Here is a 25543-nt window from a genome sequence, read left to right on the forward strand (position 1 = left end):
AAGCATCAAGTTAAGCTAGCAGCAGAAGGGAGAAAGGTAATCACTGATCATGTGTGGTAAGTCTCTGCATCCATGAAGACAAAAAGGACTGGGGAACAAAAAAATCAGAAGTCAGGCATTCAGTTGGGGTTTTACAGATCAGTAAAGTTTAAAAAGGAGTGAAAAAGAAAGTCTCTCAGCTGTGACCCAGAGCTTTGTGGGTCAGTTCTAAGAAGAAGTGAAGTTCCTAGAAAGCTGCTTAGTTCAGCAAGACCCAGGCTTCCTATGGGGTCATTCCCTCTTATTTCAACAGACATTAATCATGTAAGTTCATCATGAGCTCCACACCTGTATACATGCAAGTTAACATCAAGCCCAGGGCTGCCATGGCTCTGTGAGGACTGTGCACATTCACTCGGTCAACGCTGAGCTTAACTAAGGACTCTCCATCCAGCCTGGAGAGTTGCTCTGAAAGAAGAAGTCGTTCTAAACCTCTCAGGACACAATGATAAATAATGGCCGGAGTGGATTCTTCACTGGCAGAGAGCATCACCCCACACATCTGAAACAACATGAAGAAAGGCTTTCAGGGAATAGTCAATATCCTTTCAACTCAGCTCCCCAGTAATGCTTCTTTCCCAGTTTGACAGGAACACAAAATAAAACACATATATGCTACATATAACTAATAAAAACAGTTGATGGGAAAGAACAAAATAAAGAGGTTATTCTACATACTGAACTTTCCTAAAAGAAGAGTTCTCTAAAGGCTTTGATTACCCAGTCTCAGCTCACCTGTATTACTGCAGCAGAAAATTCTGGGCCTACATCCAGGGGATAATTCTCCATAAGGTAGAAGGCAGCAGCACAGGTCACCAGGACATGCTGCTGGCTGTGCAGATTCACACAACTGCGAATACCAACCGAACAGGAAACTGTTACATGGGGGGTGAGATCCAGTTTCTCTGTGACAATAATTCTTAGGATAAACATCTAAACACATCTACAATTCTAAAAGTGCCACTCTCATTCTGAATAACTGCAATTTTGACAGTTTCATCATAGTGTGAGCAATGAATAACAAAAGCGTGTCAAAGGATTTTACACATGCACAAACCCACCTGTGTACATATTTATGTTTTATCACATGACTCCCTATTCAAGAATACCCGTGGATTCTTGATATTTTCTACTGCACTGAGCCACAACTCCTCAGCCTGGCATTGTCAATCAACAAGCCTCTGTCAAGGTCTTTTAGACTGCCCACTTCCCTGAGGTTTCAAACTTTACCACCCCACAGCTGACAGCCTGACCAGTGGCCTCTGATCCAGCTAGCCTCACCTTTCCTGTTCCCTAAAACACCAAGCCTACTCCTTTCTCTGAGGCTCAAGTCATGTGGTTTTCTTTGCCTGGAGCCTTTTCCTTTCCTGCCTTTGGACTATAAATAACCTTCAGGGCATCATAAAAGTGATTTGGTTTGTTACTATCAGCATAAAACCAAATATCATCTGCCTTCTTACTGCCGTTTGCTACATGGGTGCATCCATGAAGTTTTACTGTGTTTCGGTAAACAGAAGACAGCGTTAGTGATGAGAAGGTCAGCAGATACACAAGTCTTAAGCAGTAAGTGCCCATTGCTGTTGCTGTTTCCAACTACATTGCTCCCAAGGACTCCCTGCCATGTCTGGTAGTCTATGCCTATTTTTGCATTAAAGTCACCCAGAATTACAAGCTTGTCCTCTTTCAGCACATTGATGATGGGGGTCCCTAGGTCTCCATAAAATGTTTCTTTGATCTCATCAGAGTTTATCATGGTGGGAGCATGGTATGGCACCATCCCACAAGTGGCAATCGCGTTGTTACAAGCCTGTTGTTCTCTCCTTTGGATAGGCATAGGAGCTTGTTAACTAGATTAGCTTTGATTGCAAAACCTATGCCAGCTTCATGGCACTCCCCTTTACTGTGGCCACTCCAGGAAAACATGTATCCGATCCAGCTTCAGTAAGCTGGCCTTCATTTGCTAGTCTTGTTTCACTCAGGGCTGCTGTTTGGATGTGATACCTGCCAAGTTCTCTTGCAACAAGGGCTATTTCATGGTGTCCATAACAGCACACATACTCCATGTACCGATGGTGAGCGGAATCATCTTTGCAGAAGTTTTTGTACCTTTTTTTGTGTTTCAACATTAGGGTGAGATCCCTGCTTCCCATGGTAAGCAGGCCAGGGTTGGGTAAAACAGACAATTTTTAAGGCACCCTTTCTAGCCCCTTTCTCATACCAGGAGGTGAGTGATATAGTCATTAAAAGGCTGCTAAGATGCCTCGGGGGCTTCCAAATCCCACTGCTATTTCCAGTGAGAAGATGATCCTATGGCCTGAGTCACCTGTGTGCAGGGTTGTGACTACAGCTCCCAGTGTATCTGTACCATCTGCTTCATCACTTCCCTACTGCCACAGGACTTTGAGATAGGTAAAAATGGTAAAATGGTATGGGTGATATCTTTTGATTCATGAATAAATTGGATTTAAGTGAGGTAGAGTTGTACAATGTCATCAGCCTCACTTTCTCTTCCAGAGCCATCACAGTCCAGTGACAAGATGAAGTCAAGACAACTGGTGATGGCTCAGGAGGCAATGGATGACTTTGGCATCTCTGATGTCTAACCAACCTCTAGAGAGCTCTACAGGGTCTGCTTCAGATGCCTTCAAGGCCATTGGAACAAACTGTTCTCATCCAGCCGTTCCACCAGAGGAAATCATATGCTTGGGGTAGACATCCCCTAACTCACTGACAGATTTGAGGCTTGTTGGTTACCTGCGCATCTGCCCAGATGGTTTACCGGGGTGTGGTCGCTGCACATGCTACAGCTTCTTGGAGCCACAGGTGAGAGTTAGGTGGACACTAAAGGTAGAAAGCAGCTCCCTGAACACACCCTACACCACTCCCCTCTCCCACTGACTTACAACTAAATAACCACAGTGACAAAAGTTACATTCCAGAAGATGAGGTGAGCACAGGCCCTTGTTTTCCTGATTTGTTTAGGCAGAAGTGGTGGTCATGTCTCTAAGACTTTTGAAGTTTTTAATAATCTCACTTATCTTCTGGCTGGTATTACTTGTAGCTACACTGCTACATGCTTACACGATCCTTCACGGAGACTAACTCATTCAGGTACAACTTGGCCAACCAGAACTCTTTCTATAAGGCCAAAATGTTAACTGCAGCTACTCTTTCAAGCTGAAGACATGGGCAAAACTGTTAAACTTCCTCTTCTCTAAGGAGACAAAGTAACTAAACCATGAGAGAGAATAAACCTCATTTTTGCGAAAGGCAAAGCTATGATCAACTAGACAAAGGTTTTAAGTGCTTTGACCACAATGTGATGCCTGCACAGAGGACAGACAGACAGGTGAACTTCAAAGTGACAAGGAAGAGATCAATCTATAGGTGTGAGACCCCACTATTTCAATTGAACTTTACAATCCCCCAGGACCAAAGTTCCTGACAAACTCTCTGTCATGGGGAGTGTAAGCACATGATCCCAATTTTATGGGTGTAGAACTGATGCTGAGAGAGCCTGCCAAGGCAAGAATTCTTCTCTAATTTCAGCCTGGATATACCACCTCAATCAATCTATTTATCCAAGCATAAGAATGTCAACTTCAAAACTTTGAAATGCTCTAGTTTACTCTACCTAATTCATTGGGAGACGGTGTGGCAAAGTGGGAAGAGTTGAATTATGGTCCTGTCTAGTCTTCCTTCAGTCTTTGATTTCTGTACTTCTTCTCTTAGAGTTATGGGGAAAGTGCTTTATAAATTACACCGATACAAGTTACCAACCCTCCATTTAAAAACCACAGCATATTCTGTAAACTAGCTTGGAATTAGAAAGACATGTGTAACCTACTTCCCTACCAGAAACGTCTCCCACAGCTAGAAGGGCTCTGAATGGGTTCCCTCGGGTGACTTACTGAGCTAGTCCTCTGAGATTAGAAAGGAGGTAATCACTGATAACTGGAATGAGCTGCTTTGCTGTTTCATCAAGTAAGTCGCACTCGAGCACATAGAGGATGCCGTGCAGTGCTCCAATCTTGCTTGGCAAATGGGTGCTTCGGAGTGTGGTCTCCAACAGCCTGCTCACTGGCTCGGCCACAGCTTTATCCTGGGGCACAGGAAAACAACAGCAACAACACAGAATGTCACAATGTATCGAGCCACCATTCTAAAGCCTCATATCAACTGCAGTGGAGATAAAGACTACCTTATATAAGGGACATGTGCCACCCATTTAAGCTAGAATCTAGAAAGGGGAACTGACAGATCAGTTTATATCAAAATCAGAACTAAATGTACTTATCATCTCACAAGGTACCCCAAAATACTGCAAGTAGAAAGCCAGACATAAATTAGTAAAATGTTTCCTTAATAAGGGCTTTCTTCCCCATCATCAAGAAATTCTTTCTAAATTAGAGGTTGTTAACCTGAAATCCATGAATTTGGGTTTTTAAAATTATCTTAATAACCGTATCTTAGTATAATTGGTTTCTTTTATCATCTTATATATTTTATTTTATGAATTTATAGACATTATTATGATAAGGGGACCATAGCCCTCGCCAGACAACCAAAGGGGTCCATGACAAAAAAAAATTAGGAACCCTGGCTCTAGACAGTCACGGAAAATATAAAACAATTCCAGTTTCCACTGAGTCAAACTCAGCAATCTTTCTGACCATTCTGGAAAGTATACAAACGATAATTCCTGTATGTAACATTTTTCTTCTTGTTGAATGAAAAACATTGATGGACAAGGCCAGAGTGCCAGAATATATGAATTTGCTGAATCTTTTGCCTTACTTATCCCAAGGATAAAAACAGTATTTTTTTCCTCTTTCCTCTTGTCCCTGTACTCTATCCCCCTGGCTCCCATCGTAGTTTCAGTTTTTGAAGAACTGACCTCATTTTGAACAAGAGGTATCCTTTTCTATAGTCCCTCTTCAGCTCTAAATCTATGATCTTAAGATGTACCCCTTAATTGTGGGATGTTTATCCACAAATTTTTGTAAAATAAATACTGCACAAACGCAGGGCACCAAAAAAACCTTGCAAGTGATGTCTATCTCTAAGGAAGAATGTGTCTACACATATATACACAAAATCGGTGGTCAAGTGATGATAAATCATCTTGCTTTAAGATCCTTTTTGTCAGTATGCTTTTTTCTACTTATTGACAATGCTGCATTTGCCTGAGGGATATTTAGGCCTGGGCACAAAAAAAGCAACGACAATTAAAGTTAATCAGGCAGCTGAAAGTCTCTGCAAAGGAAAAGGGCCCCCTTACTAGTCTTAGTTGTTTTTCACATGGTTCAAGGAAGACCCAGAGGGTGGCAACTTTGAGGAACTGTGGTCACAAAAGAAAAGCTATTACATTTATCTGTCTCTTCCCTAGATGACTTATCAAATCAGTAGTGTGGCAATGTAGCTACGAGCAATCCCAACCGGAAGATAAGTAAGATGATTAAAAAAAAAACTTCTGCTCAAAAGTCTTGAAATATATGGATACTAATTCTGCATAATGCAGTACATAAAGGAAAATGAAGACAATTTTGTATTTGATATGCTTCATCCCCTTACAGAGAAAAGGAGGAAAAATATAAGCAAAAGGGTTTTCAACATTCACAATCCACAGATCACCAACAATTTCTGTAGCTGTCATAAAACAAGTGGGATCCAGGAGAAATATGAGTCATTAAGACCCTACCTTATTTAAAAGTCCTACCTCTTGCAGAATTAAGATCAGGGCTTTGAAAGAAGTAGAAAAATGTTTGTTAAATGAATGGATGAATAAAAAATTTTATACCCCTATCAGATTATACATCCCATCAAGGCAGGAATTATATTGATCTATAAAGCAATAAACATCAATTAAAGATCGACTCTGTACAAAGCACTGTGATTCCTTGTAAAAGGGAAGATATAGGTTTAGTTGAGCCATAGTCCATAATTTCAAGAAGCTAATTATACTAGGAGGGGAAGAAGATACATGAAAAGGTAATGACAACATGCAATATTCCACAAGTCACTACAACAAAAGTCTGAGGGAAAAGGTTATTGCTAACCAAGGAGAAATCAGGGAAGGCCTTCTAGAAGAAGGGGTCTATCTGAGATGGACTTTAAAGGATCAGCAGGCATTCACCAGACAAAAATAGGAGTAGGAAGTGCTCCAAGCATCAGCAGCAGCCTGAACAATAGCATCAGAGCACAATGCCTATTCTGGGGACAGAAAGTTGTCAAATTTGGGCACGAGACAGGTTATGTGAAGAAGAGCAAGGTAAATTATGGCTGGAAAGGTAGCACTGCAGAGATTGTGAAGGTATTTGAATGCTAGGTGAAAGAGGAGGAGCCTGAACTTATTACTTTGCAACCCTAGCTCCAGTTGAATAAATGAGTGAATGCATTTCTTCCTGTCCTTACCAGACTACATTCCATGAATACAAAACTCATGTCTTAAAATCACTCCCAGTGCCCAGCATATTGCAGTGCACAGAGTAGGTAATTAATAAAAGTTTGCAGAAGGAACTCCACAGGATGGCTCCAGACCAACTTTTCAGCCTTCTCTTACATAACCCTATTTCACACAGGCTATGTGCCAAACAATTTGGGCTACTCTATCATCAGCCCTTCTCTGCCCCTGGACATCGCTTAAACTATTCCATTCCCAAAGGCTATCTTCCCACTTCTTTTCCTTTTCCCTATCACTCTCTCTTTTAATTCTATCTATCTACTTCAAAGCCTAGGTCCAACACCATCTCCATGAAGCCTTCCCAGATCCCTCGGGCTAGAAATGACTCATTTCTTTCTCAGATCCGGGACAGCATTCTTATCAGATTCACCTGGGTCCTAGTTATGGTGTGTTTATGGAATCTGGCTAGACACTGTATTCTCAGGTAGACTGTTTACTTCATGTGGGCAGAGATCATGTCTTCTTAATCTTTTTATCACTCCCAGGACCTCAAAATGGCATTCTGTACATATGAGGCACCTAATAAAAGGTTAATGAATTAATTTAAAATTAAGAAGAACACGAACTACAAAAGTTTGAATACAGCTTACTCTCTATGCTGATGGCAGGGACTGGATTTATTTCATCTCCTTTCAGTAATAAGTAAGGCACCACATGTACATTTTTTATGTGTTCATTTAATAAATGTTTCATGAGAGAATATAGGCAAGAAAATGGATACAAATTGGAGCCCAAGTTAAACAAGAAGCAGAATTGGGAAAAGCTTCAAAGGAGGAACAGAGTGAATCTTATGACAAAGAGACATCGTAGCTTCTGGACTCGGAAAGCAGGAAGACAGGGCTAACACAGCCGGAGACTGGGATGTGGATGGTCCAAAGAAGGAAGACTACTATCTGGGGGTGGCAAATGTAAAATACAAAAGGGGATCTGGATCACATCAGGGAAAGAAGTGGGGGATTCACTGGGTCCTTTGAATCTTTAGGGCAGAGGATGAAGGAAAAGAGTCATCATGGGGTTGCCAGTTACAAGAATAATGACGTGTAGACAGTCAAGATGTAGGGAGAAGAAAGGTATAGGAAATTCTGACCTCCCAAGGCCTACTCAACTCTTCTAAAGACCTTAAATTAGATGATGTATGAAGAGGACTAGATGGGATCCAAGGTCCCTTTGAGCTCTAGCATTTCACAGTTCTATGAATATTGTCAAGGACGCTTCTTCAAAGCATTTCAATGGGGAGGAAAAATAAAAAGCTGAATTAGGCATACTCCAGTGCTAGAGTAATCCTTGATTTTTTTTTCCCATAAAGAGAAGATTACTGCATTGGGTGAGAGACTGACAGACTAGGTGACATTTACAAATCCCTTTCAGCTCTCTGTGAAGACTGGAGAAACAATAAAATTAACTGAACTCATTTAAGGAGCATTTGTTCGTTCAGGTCACATGTCCCAGCTAAGAGTAACACTAATCACTCTCACACTGAAGTCCTGAATTGTAAATAGCACAGTATTAGGTAGTGATGAGAGGATCCTGTCTCTAATTCAGCCCGTTCCCTCCCTTCTTCCCTTTACTCCTCCTCCTCCTCCACTTTCCTAATTCTATTGATAGCATCACAGCTTAAAACTTTAGAGACAGACTGGGCTCTTCTATCTCCATCTTCCACATCTAACAAACTGATCAGAGCATGAATTTCCTCAGTTTTACCCCCCTTCACCAAATTCAGGCCCTACTTAATTATTTCTTGTCTGGATTACAACAGTCTCCTAACTGGTCTTCCTATCTCCAGTCTATCTCTTCTCCAATACATCCTTCACATGCTGCCTGAGTAATCTTCCTAAATCACAGCTCTGAGCATGTTACTGCTCTATTTAAAAGCCTTGAGGGGCTCCCCAGTGCCTGCAGAACAAAGTACACTCCTCAACTTTTCAACTCTACTTTTGGTTTGACTCCTGATCTAGGCAACTGGAAATTGGCTCAGTGCTCTTCTGCCATTATCAAACTAAGAAAGTGACCAAAGTGTTAGCAAATAAACTGAAGTTGTTTCATATTTTTAAAAAATTTTTAAAGGGCCGGCCCCAGAAATACTCTTATCTTACCATGCCCAGAACGGCAGCTGCTTTACAAGTGGCTGGTACTAAGTACTGAAGGAGAATTTCATCTTCAGAAGGATGCACCCTTCGAAGCTCAGTCAGTGTCAAGTACATCATCTCAAATTGATTCCTCTCCGTAAACAAGTCTGAGACAGCCAGGAGCTGGACACGAACAGACACCATTCCAACAGAGACGGACAATTAGGTTATCAGGGACATAAAACAAGAGCTAAAAACACTGCCAATGAGGATGGATGTTCGACTGTAACTGGTAACACAAAGGGAACAACAGAGCCTGAGGGGCTTTGGGGTTTTAGAAATGAAATATAAATCTTTGAGACCAAACTATTGAGATGTTTTTGGTGTTGTAAGGACCAGTAGGATACAGAAGAAATAAGGCTGGAACTGGAGTCAGGACTCCTAGGTTTGAAAACTGTCTCTGGCATGTTGAGTGATCTTGGACATGTCACTTCCTCTCTAAGCCTCAATTTCTCCTCTGTAAAATGAAGCGATTGGGTTAAGTGATTTCTAAATTTCCTTTCAGGTCTAAATACTATTCTCTGAAAAACTAGGATAATATGGACACTATTTCAGAAGTACTCTGTAAACTATAATGTGTTATGAAGATTAATATTATCTTTCAAATTATCCAAGTTTATACTTCCTTAGCTGCTGATTGAAAGGTTAGAAAAATCTGTATTTCAGCTGTGGAAAAACCACAAGAAGAAAGTTAGCTAGCTTACTATTTATCAGGTGCAGGAAATCTTCCCTATGTGGACAGAGGATCTACAGAAAGCCTCCAACAGGCAACTGTCCAAAATCACACCAAAGCTCTTTTTCAGTGAATTTTTTTTCAATCTACTAATGATATTTAATACACTCATTTAGAGCAACTGTACTAATGGTGTATAATACTCTAATTGTAGTAATGGTATTTAATAATTAGTAGGGCATAATTCTTTCAAATTCTTTAATTCTTTAAAAAGGAGAAGAGGGAAGCCAATTAGAACAGGGAACAGGAGGTGACAAATATTTAAAACTACAGATTAAGATCCTAAAATGAAAGTGTTAACATTATTAATAGCAATAGCTATAGCAATACCTGTAACACTTTAGAAAATTTCTAACAAGTTAGAAAATGCTGTCACATGCTGGATTTCATTAGACGCACATGGTGGCCCTGGTGAGTGAGGCTGGGCAGGCTATACCTCTCTTCATTTTACCCATAAGAAAATGGAAGGTCAGCAGGGTTACACAAAGTTAAGCGATCAAACACAGACATGGAAATCTAACCAGCCTTCTCACTCCTGATCCAGAGCTCCTTCCACCAAACGAAAAGGCTGGGTTGGCTGCTCTCTTCTGTTTGGCTTTGGGTGCTGTTGCAGGGCAGGCAGGAGTGGGTGCCAGGGAGAATGCTGAGGAAAAGGGAACTTACAGATCTCACCACTTCACTGATCAGAATGACTGGAGTTCTTTTGGCTGAACTTGATGGGAGTATCCACTGACTGTACAATTCAAGCAAAAACTGCGAACAAGAATGTATATCAACTCCAGCCCGGTGTTTTCTGCAAAGAGGAAGAAACTAAGTGTTCTCCCAAATTCTAAAATATTTTGCCAAGTCTTATTTTGGGAGTTCATTTTCCTCCCCAACAACACACAAATGGATCTCCTGACAATTTAAGAAAACTGATTAACAAAATAAAACTGCGTTGGAAACCTGGAGTTTATTGGAGATGTTGGGGGTGAAGAAGGGGCAGGAAGGTCACCCTCATCTTCTTCATCTTCATCCCATTCTTCTTCTCTCAATGGGGTGATGTTATTTCCCAGCCACACAGAGTGTATAGAGACCTGAAAATACACAAAGCAACAACATGGAGAAATACTTTGGTTTTTTTTCCCCAGTACAAAAAATTAGAAAAGCATTTAAGCAGACCACTATTACTCAGCTCTGAGGCAGACATAAAATTTAGAAAAGATGTGGTCTCTACACTGTAGACCCCTCAAGGCCCTACAACCTAGTAAGTGGAGATGACACCTAAACAGGTAATTAAAATGCATGATTGATTTGATAGATGTGGTGGAGAATTACAAAACAAAAAAGGTCTGGCAGAGCAAAAACAAGAAAGGCTTCATGGAGGAGGTAATATTTAGGTCAGGCTTTAAAAGAGGGAGGATATCTGTGAGCAAAGAGGGAAAGAGAAAGTATTTTAGGCATAGAAAACATGAGCAAAGGCTTAAAAATATCACTTTGGGGAATTAAAAACAATTAAAAGCAGAGTATATTTTAGAAAACAATTACATCAAGAATCTGCTTTTTAACTGATTCACAAAGGCCTGATTAGCTAAACCTCTGCAGCAGGCATCTTGCGCAGCCCAGGATGAAAGACAGAGATTGGTATTTTGCTCAAAACGACACGTGCTTTCTGCACAACTTTAGACCCTAGTTTTCAGAGATCTTCAAATAGAGTCAAGGATGGAAAATACCGGGCAACATTCCCACTTGCAGGCCTCCAAATGGGCACTCTGTAAAACACTGCCTTTTTAAACTTCAGCCTCATTCGTATTTTCCCTCAGCTATAAGAAGCTACCAATAAGGGAGTAGGGGAAGAGAAGGCATAGTTTTTAAAAGTCCCAAGCCCATCCCTTGTAGTTATACCAAAGATCCTCATGAATTCTACTCTCCATCTAGTGATTTCCAGGGAGAAGTTAGCTGGCTGGAAGACAAACAAGAGGGATTTTGACGATCCTAGTTCCAATTCCCAGGCTTTTAGGCATATACAAGCGAAGAGGCACAAATACACTCTGTGTCCTTCAAAGAGATGGACCTCCATCTCCAGAGCTATAGCACAGGTTCTTTTAGATTACCTACACTCTAATATCTGTGTGAATTTGAAGTACTGAAGTGGAAAAAGCAACTGGGATCTGTTCTGAATGCAGAGACCAAGCGAGAGAATAAATTACAAAACGGAATCTCAAATGGAAAGAAAATTCAGGTCATTTAATCTAACCTTCTGCATCAATGCAAGCAATACGATAGTCATCCATCCTCCGGATGAATATTATCAGACATAAAGGCCTCACTAATTAATTACAATGTAATAAAACATTACATGTTAGAAAATTAAACCTTATAGTAAGCTGAGATCTCTTTGTTCTGTCCTCTAGAGTTCCACAGTATAAATAAATTTAATTCTTCCTTCCCCATAATACTAATAGTTGATTGTCAGGTAAATGTTTGCTTGAGGGAGGAGGTGAAAGCGTCCAACCATCCCTGACAAGGTGGGGCAGTCCCTCCCTCAGAGGCCTCTAACTGGACAAAGATGATGTATGCTACACACCACAAGACTGGCCCATAGGGCTCCCAGAGGTGCTAGCTGGTGGATCAGGGAATACTAAAAGGGTGGCAGCCCAGGGCCATTTTTCCTCTCTCCTGTATAATCTCTGGAATAGCCCTAGTGCTGCTCCCATTTAGGGTCACCATTTTTATGCTGATGTGGTATCCTAGTGCTGGCTGGAGAACTAAACCAGTCAAACTGGGTTTTGCCAGCTCACAATTGACCACTCAGCCCCAGATCCTGTGAAGGAATCACTGAGCTGGTGATGTACTTATCAGGTATCCAACTGTATCACCTTTGCCCTCTTCCATCCCTCAATGCTCCAGGACCCATGTCTTTGACCAATGAGTTCAAATCCTGCTTCAGACACTAATTTGCTGTGTGACCCTGGCAAATCAGTTAACTTCTCTGTGTGTCAGTTCTCATCATTAAATGGGGACAACAACAACCCCAAGTCACAGTTATGAGGCTCAGATGAATTAACATATTAAATACTCTGTAAACCTTAAAACACTATATACATGCTAGCTATTATTATTATTCTCTTCTAAGCTACAGGTGATTTAATTGGCATTAGTAGAGGGAATTTCTTTTTTCTTTCTTTCTTTCTTTTTTTTTTTTTTTGCTTTTTTGGTGAGGCAATTGGGGTTAACCAACTTGCCCAGGGTCACACAGATAATAAGTGTTAAGTGTCTCCGGCTAGATTTGAACTCGAGCCCTCCTGACTCTAAGGCCAGAGCTCTATTCACTGCATCACCTAGCTGCCCCTGAGGGAATTTCTATACCACCAAAATCATAAAAGCTTGATATATGGTAAGACAATCTTAATTTTGCTAGCTACCATGCTAATCTGACCTTGCAGCTCACTGAAACTGACACTTTTTTCATACAACCTCCTTTTAGACTAGCACACACAGCTCTGTACTCAGAGAACTGAAATTTAAATTTAAGAGCAATTAACCCTGAGAAATTCATCTTGCTTACTTTAGCCCTCTTACAGATTTTGTTGAAAATGTTGATTCTTTTATTCAGTGTATCAAGCAGAATTAGGAGCAATGGTTGGAAGCTACAAAGACGAAATCAGGCTAATCATATCCCAACAGACTATACAGTTTGAAAAACTATTAATTTGAATCTTGAACTAATCTTGAATTTTGTACCCCATGTTTCTCCATCTTTTCCCTCAAGAATTTCAAGGCACACACTCAAATACTTTGATGAATTCCAGCTAAGGATTATGGGATTCAGTTTACTAATGTAGTAAATCTATGAGAAAAGGACATGAAGTTAGTTTGCCATGACTCGGTGTCTATAAACCCAAGCTGACTTCATTGATTTCTTTGCCAAATTATTATAAGATATTTGTGTAATGATCTATCAGATAGTTTGCCAAAACATTCACTCACAAGTCTAAAGTTTCTAGAAGCAAAAGAGGAGGGGAGGGGCCATGTGTTTGTTTTTGTTTGTGTTTTTTTTTTGTTTGGATGGTTGGTTTTTGACAACTAAAGTGATTACTGGTCTTCTGCACACCTACTGTTCTCTTTATAATTCTCAAAAATTACTAATTCTAGATCTGCAATCAAATCTGTTCTTTTACTCTCTCTGTTTCTCTCCTGGGATTTAATTTGTTTGAGCCTCAAAACTTAAACTCATCCAGAGCAGACAGCTGCTCTTTGATAGGACCTCTGTGGTATCTTTCATATCAGTTCTTTCCTTTATCCCCAATGCCACCCCACAGTAAAGGATCTCATTACCACCACTTGAGGAATTAAAACACTATAATCAACTATTCTCTTCAATAATAAAAGTGAAGCCACAAAGTTTCTTCATGTGCTATAGAAAGAAGCAGAAATGGCACAGAAGAAACCAAAGCCAAGAAGAACACCTGAAATAGGCTATGTACATATAAAATAGGTTCATAGCAGAGGTGAGACAATTTTGAAGGGGTTGATGGACTGATCCTCAAGATATCTGAAAAAGAAGAAACTAAGCATTTGGAGAAAAAAAAATCATGGATATCAATATGACCAAAGCAGGTAAAGAAGAAACAAAATCATCACTTTTAGTAGATGACATGCTCGTGTACATACAGTATCCCAGAGAGTCAACTAAAAATCAAATGAAACAATAATGCTAGCAAAGTTGCAGGATATGAAATAAATCTACATAAATCATAAGCATTCCTGTATAATACCCAAAGAATCCCAAAGGAAAAATAAGGAGAATTTCATTCAAATAACTACAGAAGCAATAAAATATTAAAGAGTGTATCTAGTAAGATTCACCTGGCATTATGTGATTTCAAAGGCAGCTAGGTAGCACAGTAGGTAGAGCACTGGGCCTGGAGTAAGGAAGATCTGGCCTTAGAAACTTACTAGCTGTGTGACCCTAGGCAAGTCACTTCACCTTGTTTGCCTCAGTTTCCTCATCTGTAAAATGAGCTGGAGAAGAAAATGGCAAAGCCCTCCAGTGTCTTTGCTAAGAAAACCCCAAATGGGGTCACAAAGAATCGAACATGACTGAAAAATGACTAAACAACAAGAAATAATGAAATGAAAAGTCTCAGGGAAACTGTAAACACCTGCATGAAGTGATGTACATCAAAGTGAGCAGAAGATAGAAAAGAAGTAAAATAAGGAGAAGAGAATAAATAACAACATTACAGAGGGGGAAAAAAAAGGTCTAAAAGAGCAGAGGAAGATTGAAGGACCCTCTGATGTCACAGAATGCCAGGCCCAGCTGTGCTGACCAGACGTGGTCTCTGGCTGCGGCTGTGGGCAAGGAGGAGTGAGCTCACAGTCGGTAAGTGTGGTCACAGAGGGGCCAGGACCCTGCTGGCTGTGGTCACTTGTAGGAGAGCTGGGTCCTTGATTTCAGTTTCAGGGGAGAGAGGTAAAGTTTACAGACACAGGAGGGATGATAGGGAGCAAGAGTGTTTGCAGGACAGTGTTACTGGGGGTGCTAGCCATGGCTCAGAGGCAAGAGGAGGGCCTGAGGTCAGGCCACCCGACAGTGCATAGAAAACAATAGTACAAAAAGCCTAAAAGCCTACGGCACAATCCCCCACACCTTGGGACTACAACCTGACTATAATAATAAGCTGCTAAGAAAACAATAATGAGTAAGGAAAGGAGAAAGAACCTGACCATAGATAGCTACTATGGAGATAGAGAAGATCTGGGTTCATACTCAAAAGAAGATAGTGAAGTTAAAAGCCACTCCTACTTTAAAGAAAAATGTCAAATGGTCACAAGCCCAAAAAAAGTTCTTGGAAGAGCTTAAAAGGACTTTAAAAATCAAATAAGAGAGAACGAAGAAAAATTAGGAAAAAAAATAAGAGCAATCCAAGAAAATCAAGAAAATTATGAAAGAAAGTAAACCGAAAAAGAGATTCAAAAACTTAGGGAAGGAAATATCTCCTTAAAAATTATAAATAGGTAGAGAGAAGCTAATGACATTATAAGATACCAAGAAATGATAAAACAAAATCAAAAGAATGAAAAAAATAGAAGACAATGTGAAATATCTTCTAATCAGGTTCTAGAAAAACAACTAACCTAGAGAACAGATTGAGGAGGGACGATATAAGAATTATTGGACTACATGAAAATTATGATTAAAAAAAAGAGTCTAGATATGACATTAAAAGAAATCATTAAGGAAAACTGCCCTAAAGTTCTAGAATGAGAGGATAAAATAGAAATTGAACAAAATCAATCAACTGCCAACTGAAAGAGGTCCCAAGATGAAAAATCTATAGGGACATCATAGCCAAGTTTCAAGGTTCCCAGGTTAAAAAGAAAATACTATAAGTAACAAGAAAAAAACAATTTAAATACTGTGGAGCTACAACTGGGATGGCATAAGATCTATCAAAAGACCGAAGGATTTGGAACATTATATTTCAAAGAACAAAAGAGCTGGATCTGCAACCAAAAATAACTTACCCAGCAAAGCTGAGCATAATTCTGAATGGAAAAAAAAGGGACATTTAATGAATTGAAAGATTTTCAATTTGTGATATTTGTCATAAAAAGACCAGAACTCAGTAGAAAATTTGACATATAAGATCTGGGAGAAACTAGGTAAACGTTAAAGACCAATTATAAGGGACTCAATAAGGTCAAACTGTTTACTTCTTATATGGGAAAATGTTTTCTGTATTCTTAAGAATGTTATCATTACTTAGGTAGTTTGAAACAGCACACATAAATAAAAGATTTGGGGCTGAGTATGATAGGATGATTGGGTAGGGAGAGGTAAAATGGAGCAATTATCTTATACAAATGAGGCATGGAGGGAAGAACTGTTACAGTGTGAACAGGTAGGGATGGAGGGCTGGTAGTGCTGGAGCATTACTCTCATCAGAACTGGGTTAAAGTGGGAATAACATTTATCTAGGGTTTAAAAGTTCTCTAAATTTACAAAGAAATAGGGTGAGAGGACAGGACACAGGAGGGACTTTTAAAAGAGGGTGTAATCAAGAAGTAAGAGGATGAAGGGAGAGAATAAGGAAGGGATTCTTAGAGGGTTGTGTAGATTAAGGAATAGGAGGGTAAGAGGAGATGATAAAGGAGGGGCCCTTAAAAAGGGTTTGGATTAGGGAGGTAATGGTTAGAAGTAAATCTGACATATGAAGAGAGATATAAAGGGAGTAGATTCTCTGGTCTTTTAAACTCCCCCACCGCCCGCCAAAAAAAGGTCAGAAGAACAAATGACAAGAATCTGGGAATTAGAGACTAGGGAAAAATAAGATGGAGGGAAATACACAACGAGTAATTATAACTTTGAATGTGAATGGGATGAACTCACCCATAAAACAGAAATGGATAGCAGAATGGATTAAAAATCAGAATTCAACAATATGTTGTTTACAAGAAATACATTTAAAAAAAGAGATATATACAGAGTTAAAATAAAGAGCTAGAGCAGAATTTATTATGCTTCAGCTGAGGTTAAAAAAAATAGAAGTAGCAAACATGATCTTAGACAAAGTTATAGCTAAAATAGATTTACTTAAAAAATGATAAATGGGGAAACTACACTATGATAAAAGGTACCAGAGAAAATGAATATCAATAGTAAACCTATATGCACTAAATTTTTAAAGAAAAAATTAAATGAATTATAGGTGGAAATAGACAGTAACACTACAACAGTGGGGAACTTTAACTTTCTCCTCTCGGAACTAGATAAATCTAACCAAAAATAAATAAATAAGAAAGAAGTTAAGAAAGTGAATAGAATCTTAGATAAGTTAGACATAATATATATCTGGAGAGAACCGAATGGGAATAGAAATGAATACACCTTTTTCTCAGCAGCACATGATGCCTTTATAAAAATTAACCACATATTAGGACACAAAAACTTTAAAACTGGGAGACAATTTTTATAGACAGTTTCTCAGATAAAGGTTCACATCTCAAAAATATAAGGAACTTTGTCAAATTTATAAGAATATGGTAATTCCCCAACTGACAAATGGTCAAAGGATATGAACAGGAAGCTTTTAAATAAAGAAATCAAAGCTATATATTGTCACATAAAAATGTTTTAAATCACCATTGATTAGAGAAATGCGAATTAAAACAATACTGAGATATCCTTACACTTACGAGATTGACTAAAATGATAGAAGGGAAAAGTGACAAATGCTGGAGGGAATATGGAAAACTTGGGACACTGCTAGAGCTATGAACTGATCCAACCATTCTGGAGCACAATCTTGAATTATCCCCAAAGAGTTATAAAACTATGTATACCCTCTGACCCAGCAATACCACTATTAGGTCTCTTTCCCAAGGTGATTAGGGGAAAAGAAAAAGAATGTATATGTTCTGACTATTATGGATATGTTTTGCATGACTACACATGTATAACCTATATTGACCTGCTTGCCTTCTCAATGAGGGGGACTAGGGAGTGAAGAAAGGAGAAAATTTGGAACTTCAAAGTTTTAAAAAAGAATGTTAAAAATAGTTTTTCCATGTAACTGGGGAAAAACACAAATAAAATACTAAAATAAAAGAATTTATGTGTTCTAAAATATTTACAGCAGCTCTCTTTGTGGTAGCAAAAAAAACAGAAATTGGGGATTGGGGAATGGCTAAACAAGTTGTGCATGATTGTGACAGAATACTACTAGTGATGGTGATGAGCTGGTTGATTTTAAAAACACATGGAAAGATTTACAAGAAATGACGAAGAGCGAAATAAGGAGAACCGAGACAATGCTGTATACAGCAATAGCAATACTGTTTGAAGAACAACTGTGAATGATTAAGTCATTTTGATTATTATAAATATTCAAATCAACTATAAAGGACCTATGAAAGAAGATGCTATCCACATGCAGAAAAGGAACTGATAAAGAGAACTATTTATAGTATGGTTTTATACACACATACACACATTTTTGTTTCTAACGGTAGCCTTCTCTAGGGTAAGGGAGGGAGAGAGAAAGGGAGGTAGAAAAAAATGCACAACAGAGAATAAAAGAAAACCTAGAAGAAAGCACAGAAAAGCAGGATAGCTTTGAAACTGATGTATAGTATTTAGTACATAGTTTCCAAAAAACACAAAGGAAATTGTGAAATGAAAATTCATGGTTTTATACTGAATCTTATTTTTATGTTGTGCTGTGTACATGGAAATGCTCTTTTTTGTATTTAAGTTCAAAATGAATAAAAGTTTGAAAAATTAAAAAAAAAAGAACGTATATATTCCCTTCTTTCCTGACTCCACCTTCCCTAGCACATAGTTATTGAGCACAAATTTATCCATGACTTCGCCAGCAAGGATTCATGGCTTTCTATGATAATGCTAGATAACAGAGGCTGGGAAAAAAAAGGGCTGGTGGATGTTGATCCCGGGTTGTCGTCATTGAATCATTTCAGTTGTATGTGATTCTTCGAGACCCCTCATTTGGGCTTTCTTGGCAAAGGTACAGGAGTGGCTCACCATTTCCTTCTTCAGCTCACTTTGCATATGTGAAACTAAGACAAACATGGCTGAATGACTTGCCCAGGATCACACTTCTAGTAAGTGTCTGAGGCCATTTTTGAACTTATGAATTTTTTATTTCAAGGCCAGTGCTCTCTCCACTGCACCACCTAGCTGATCCTGGGTTAGCAATCAGCACCATAAATGGCAAATCAAGAGGGAAAGGGATTCTGTGGAAAGGCATGACTGAAACAGTAGGCCACTAGGTCCAAACCGAATAGAGAAATAAATAAGATCAGGTAAGAGTTAACTGGGAGAGTAGGAATAGGTTAAATACCAGAAGTCAGGGTGAAAATTCAAAAGTTCAGAAGGAATGAGAGACTATAGACAGGAGAAAGTGGTTAGTAGTGAATTTCAGAGTTCATAATTTTAGAGGTGGGATACTTTTCATTGATGATGATGGATGCAGAGTATGATTGTGTTGATGGGTGAGTCAGTCCCTCAGTCAATAAACATTTAATAGCCAGTCACTGTGCTAAGTGCTGATGACACAAAGGAAGCCAAAAGACAGTCCCTGCCCTCAAGGAGCGCACAATCTAACAGGGGAGACAACATGCAAACAATTCTGTGCCAATAAGCTATAGGATAAATAGGTAATAATTGACAGAGGGAAGGCAAAGGCACTAGCACTAAGAGAGATTAGGAAAGGTTTCCTGAGGAAGGTGGCATTTTAGCTGGACTTGAAGGAAGCCAAGAGGCAGTGATGAAGAGGTTGAATTCCAGGCATGGAGGACCCTGTGACTTAGGCCAGTGACTAAGCAGAAGAAAATCCTCCTCAGGTCCAGAGCCCTTTGTATTCTCCTAGTTCCAAAGCTATATAAACTGTCTGTTTTTGAGAGCTGACCTCGAAGATAGGAAGATCCAAGTTTACATCTCCTCTCTGACACATAACGACTAGGTGACCCTGGGGACATCCTAAGCAGCGCTCTAATTCTTTTTTTTTTTTTTGGTGAGGCATTTGGGATTAAATGACTTGCTCAGAGTCACACAGCTGGTGAGTGTTATGTGTCTGAAGCCGGATTTGAGCTCAAGTCCTCCTAACTCCACAGCCGGTGCGCTACCCATTATACCACCTAGGTGCCCCTAGCCCTCTAATCCTATGAGTTGCAGAAAAGGTATAAATTTTTCTCTGGGAGCTCCACAAACTAATGAGATCACACATTTAATTCCTATCCCTAGGATTATTTAAACAAATATCCTTTTCTTAGGCCTTGAACTTAAAAAGAAATAGGTCTAAATTTTAAAAATAAATATTCTTAACAATTTAATTAATATTCAAGATGACAACCACTTATTAATGTGCCTACACCCAGAATTCCATGATGTCTAAAGTTCCTTCCAGCTCTCAATTCTAAGATCCTATTGTCTCTTAAACCAATGGCCTATCAATGACCATACAAAAAATCTCCAGCAGGGGGAATCAAATGGTAAGCCCTGACAATTTTGTTTCCAGTAGACTGCCACCCAAAAATATAACCCACATATCAAATGAGCATTCTAGTTCCAAAGGCAAAGCTTCCTTCACTAGTTAGGAGGAAAATACTAAACCAGATATCTGAGTTTAAATTTGGAACTTGAAGGGATTAAAAAATGAACTAACCAACTCAACCTTCTCACTTTAACATTTTTAAAAAGTTTTATCGATCATGTCTCCTGTGCTTCATACCACAGGCAATTGCTAATTTAACCAGCTCACCCCTCTCCAACAGAACCCACCCTTTTAACAAAGAAAAGAAGATAAATAAAACCAATGGCAGAGCAACTTCATCTGTCAGCATATGCAACGTTTGGCATCCACAGTCCTGAACTGCCAACCCCCACTCACTATGGAGAAGAACTTTACAGATGAGGAAACTGAACTCCAGGTAGGATGGATGACTTACTTAAGATCACACAGCATGAAAAGAGCACAACAAGGGCACAACCAAGCATCTAAAGTTTGAGTCTAGTGCTCTCTGACTACAATACTATTGTAGCAAAAAAGTCCTCTTTCAAATACTGCTATTAAAAAAATACTTTAAAAAAAAACAACCAACATTTTAACTGTTAAGAGTCACCTGCTGAGGAATTAATAAACACTGAAATATAATTGATTCAAAAATAAATAATTTTTTAATTCCAGGTCAACAGCATTTACTAGGGCCTCTGATATGCAGGACAGTAGTAGGCTCCACTTCCATCCCTGTTCTTGTTACTGTCCTTAGACCTTTATTGATTTTTCTTCCTTCAAGATGTGATGTGGCAGCCAAAAAAGCTAATGAGGGAAAGCAGGACTCTCCCTTCTATGTAGGGCACACCTCCTCTGGAGCACATGGCACAGTTTATAATGGAAGTGGAGAACACACTGAACTCATCTGTCATGTAGAACATGGTAGGGAGGGTAGAAGGAGCAGAGACTGCAGAAAAGGGACTAAGGTGGGCCTCAGAAGCTAGGTCATGGTTATCTAACAACAATCAACAAAAGAAGGAACTTACTAAGCATTCCAAGGCAGAAAGTCAAGGATGGGAGTTTAGGAGAGAAGGGGTATATTGACAGCTACCTTGAAATATCTTAAGTAGAAGTGACATTAGGCAATCTGTACAGGTCTAAAGAGTAGAACTAGGACCTGAGGACATAACTTACAGGAAGGAACTAGCTATTATTATCATTATTACTTGGAGGGAAAAGAAAAAAGAAAAAAAATACTGAATTTATGGGGCAGATGTCAACCAACCTGTCCTAGATTATAACTCATGTTCCCCATTTCTCGTTCAGTGTTGATCTGTAGCAGAAGTTTTTCATGGCTGATAAGAGTACCTACAAAAAATAAAATTCATTATCCTCTTCTAAGTTTTCTGCAGAACACATAACAAATTCAATCTGAAATAACATTTTAATATAATCATTCACACCACAATACTCAAAATTCTGATTACATACATTATGTGATTATATAGCTCCTCTCTTTTCTAGGGAGAGTATATAAATAGTCTATTTGATGAATCAGAGTCCTTTGAGATCTTTGATAACCATCAGATTATGAGAAAACAGAGCCAGGACATGGAAAATAATGAAGAAAAGCAATAATGATTTGTTAATCTACTCACTCCTTGGCACTCACAAAGGGTACCTGTTTCCCAAAGCTGACGAGGAAAAGTCATTCTCAGTGATATTGGCCAATATAGTTCAGCCCAGGGGTGGAAAACCTGTGGCCTCAAGGCCACATGTGGACCTCTAGGTTCTTGGGTACAGGCTTTTGACTGAGTCCAAGTTTTACAGAACAAATCCTTTTATTAAAGTAATTTGTTCTGTGAAGTTTGGATTCACTCAAAGGACCACACCTAAGGATCTAGAGGGCCACATGTAGCCTTGAGGCCATAGATTCCCCACACCTGGGATAGCCTTTCCCTCTTCTCTCCCCTATGTCTGACTCTAACTGGTATAAAAGGAGCCTGGCTGCTCCATCAGCAGTCCTGTAGGCTCTGATTCTCATTCTTGGGTTTACTTTTTCTTCTTGTGCAACATTAAACCAGCATATGTCAATCCAAGGTCATGCCCTGTCTACTACCCACCTCACTTTCTTTCCTTCTGCAACTGTAAAATTTGAGAAATGATAGCGGATAACCTATTTTACAGGAATCCTGTGTATACAGCACTTTGTAAACTTTAAGACATTATAAAAATGTAAGTTATTACTGTATAATACTGAATTAATCCCAATTAACAAAACTTTTAAATACACATTCTGTGTTCAAGGATATGCATATGTCACAGTAACTGGTCAGGGAACTATTTTTATCTTAGTCACATAACAGCCAAAGGATCTTGTGGGATGGAGACAGTGTTCAGTAGTCAAGAAGTTTGATCCGTGAAGTGTTGTGAATAAGAATAACAGGCCTCCCTGGCCAGGTATCTGTCCCAATAAAAGCATAAAAGGTATACATGTATGTGTGTGTATTATGAATACACACACACACACACACATATACTAGGTATATGTACTCTGTATATTTTATATGTGTGTGCATGTATATGTGTGTATATACATCTCTCTCTCTACATATGTTGTATATGTATCTATATAAATACATACACACGGTATCCCAAAATTTTAAGCACCATATTGAGATTTCTGGAAAACCATGTGTGAGAGGGGTATCTGTATATTCCTTGTTTAACTACAGCAATCTCTGTACAGCCAGATTTAAAGGATCACACAGCTAGTAAGTGTCAAGTGTCCAAGGCCAGATTTGAACTCAGGTCCTCCTCACTCCAGGGCCAGTGCTCTATCCACTGCACCACCTAGCTGCCCCTCTATGTGCGGTTCTTAAAGCTGATGTTTTACAGTCACAGAGGAAAATGTTTTAGGTCTAAAACTTGCAAAAATTAAATAATATAGCTCATAAGTAATGACAGTGATCACATACAGAGACAGATTTGTTCTATGCATACCTGACATAGCTGGAGACAGAGATGGGACAGGATCCCAAGCCTGGTACAAGTGATGTGTGGGAATGTTGTCTCTCTTTGAAACCATCGCTTGAATTTCTTGCTCAACAATTCCCCTGATGACACTCAGTTTCCTCCCAAACCTAAAAGGTTTGTTAAATACAAAGGTTAGTCAATACTTTGTTTCCCCTCAACACAACTCCTGAAAACACTAACTATGCAAAATTTCTTTGATTCCCCTGCCCCTTCTTAGCTGCCTTCTCCCTCACCCTCCCAGCCAAAAGTGATCTCTCTTTCTTTGAATTTTCATAGAGCACTTTACTGGGATATTCCCTTTATGTTCATCATGTTGTATTTTGTATTACTTCTTTGCGTACATGTCTTACACCTCTAATTAGAATGTAAGGTCACTAAGGGACAATGTTGGTTTTCATCTTTGTGTTCCCAGCAACTAACACAGTGTCTTATACTTCATATCTATGTGTTAAATTAAAATGAAAAACAGTAGAACCTTCTCCATTATTTGGTTATAGAAAATCTTAGCAACTTCTGATATCAATTTAACTCACGCAAGAATAAATGTTTATTGTTATTTATATTTTATGTTAAGGCTGTTTCTTTAAACACTACAAACCTTCCCTATCCTGTTACCAGTCACTTTATAACATCCCATTCTTAGTCTTTGTCATGTGACAGAAATACCAATTATTCCAACATTTTCCTTACAATTATTATAGTATTTCCCCTATAATATCCTATTTGAGGAAGTCCAGAAAGCAAAGTCTCTATTTCAACATCATGGGATTTTAAGTAGTCTTAATGGCAGGCAAACATTAGAGATAATGGGGGGTAAATGGTTGGCCTTAAGTCGCAACTGAAAAAATAACATCAGGCAGAGAAAACACTTTGGAGAAAATAGAGAGAGCAATATGCAGAACAATATGCAGTAGGAGCTGTAAAGCTGGCCATACTTTTCAACTCAGATATTCCAATGCTAAGACTACTTCTCAAACAACATCATAGACAGAACCAAGATGGTGGAGTAAAGGCAACAACCCAGATGAGCTCTCCCAACACTCCCCTTCAAACAACTTTAAAATTATTGCTCAAATCAAATTCAGGAGGGGCATAGCCCTTTCTTCAGGCTAAGACAACTCAGAAGGTTGGCAGGAGAGGTCTGCAATATGCAGATGAGCACCTGTCAGGAGCATGTGTGGTGGCAGCACCATCAGCAGTGGACCTTAGAGGCTACCACAACAGCAGAAGCAGCAGCTTCAGGAACACTCAGTCCAGAGCTGGTAAGTGGGTCAGACAACTGGTCAGAAAGAGATCAGGGATCCTTTGCTAGCACTAGGTACAGTGATGCTGACTGGAAACTCTATTAACCATAAGCAGTCCTGGGTTGCAGTTCCAGGACAGAGAGGAGCGCTGGTAGTTGGACAAAAGGGAGTAGGAGCCCTGGTCGCAGTTCCAAGGCAGAGAGGAGTACCTGTGCTTGTAGCCATAGGAGAGCAGGGGACCTGGTCACAGTGCCAGGGTCAAGACGAGTGCTAGCACTTACAGCTGCAGTGCAACAGGAAGCCTGCCTGGCCAAAGACCAAAGCACAGACCAGGAGAACAGGGACCATACCTTTGCCAGGTATGGCAACACTTTGGAAGCAACAAAAACTTGCAGATCACCAGAATAGCTTTGAAAAAAAGAGGACAAAACAACCTGAAGCTGGGACACTGCCATCCATCCCTCAGGTGAGCAGAGTGCAACTTTAACATAAAGTTCAAAGTCAAGAAACAGGCTGGAAAAATGAACAAACAATAACAAAAAGAACTTGACCATAAGAAGCTACTACAATGGCAGGGAAGACCAAGACAAAAACTCAAAAGAAGATAACAATGTGAAAATATCTACAAAGCCTCAAAGAAAACCCAAGCCCAATGAGAATTCATAGGAAAGTTAAAAAAAGAGATAAGAGTGGTAGAGAAAAATTGGGAAAAGAAATAAGAACAATGCAAGAAAATTATGAAAAGAAATTCAACAGCTTGGTAAAAGAGGCACAAAAAAATACTGAAGAAAATAACACTTTAAAAAAACGGAATTGGGCTAATGATAAAAGAGGCACAAAAATTCACTGAAGAAAAGAACTCCTTAAAAAGCTGAATTGGCCAAATGGAAAAAGATGTACAAAAC

General features: G+C 39.3%; 1 protein-coding gene across 3 annotated transcripts in view; it reads right to left on the reverse strand.

The window, feature by feature from the left end:
* The window catches only part of HTT (huntingtin), a 209914-nt gene that overhangs the window by 12561 nt on the left and 171810 nt on the right, over positions 1-25543 (reverse strand). For all 3 annotated transcript variants that reach the window (XM_020992153.2, XM_078148998.1, XM_078148997.1), the window contains 8 exons: positions 23362-23501; positions 21644-21726; positions 10307-10437; positions 10025-10154; positions 8596-8751; positions 3951-4141; positions 775-889; positions 328-541 (listed from right to left, as the gene is read on the reverse strand). In XM_020992153.2, the coding sequence (XP_020847812.1) occupies positions 328-541; positions 775-889; positions 3951-4141; positions 8596-8751; positions 10025-10154; positions 10307-10437; positions 21644-21726; positions 23362-23501 (1160 nt within the window). The remainder of the gene's footprint in view (positions 1-327; positions 542-774; positions 890-3950; positions 4142-8595; positions 8752-10024; positions 10155-10306; positions 10438-21643; positions 21727-23361; positions 23502-25543) is intronic.

The sequence above is a fragment of the Phascolarctos cinereus genome, unplaced genomic scaffold (genome assembly GCF_003287225.1).
Source record: "Phascolarctos cinereus isolate Bilbo 61053 unplaced genomic scaffold, phaCin_HiC Scaffold_9;HRSCAF=440, whole genome shotgun sequence".
Classification (NCBI taxonomy): Eukaryota; Metazoa; Chordata; class Mammalia; order Diprotodontia; family Phascolarctidae; genus Phascolarctos; species Phascolarctos cinereus.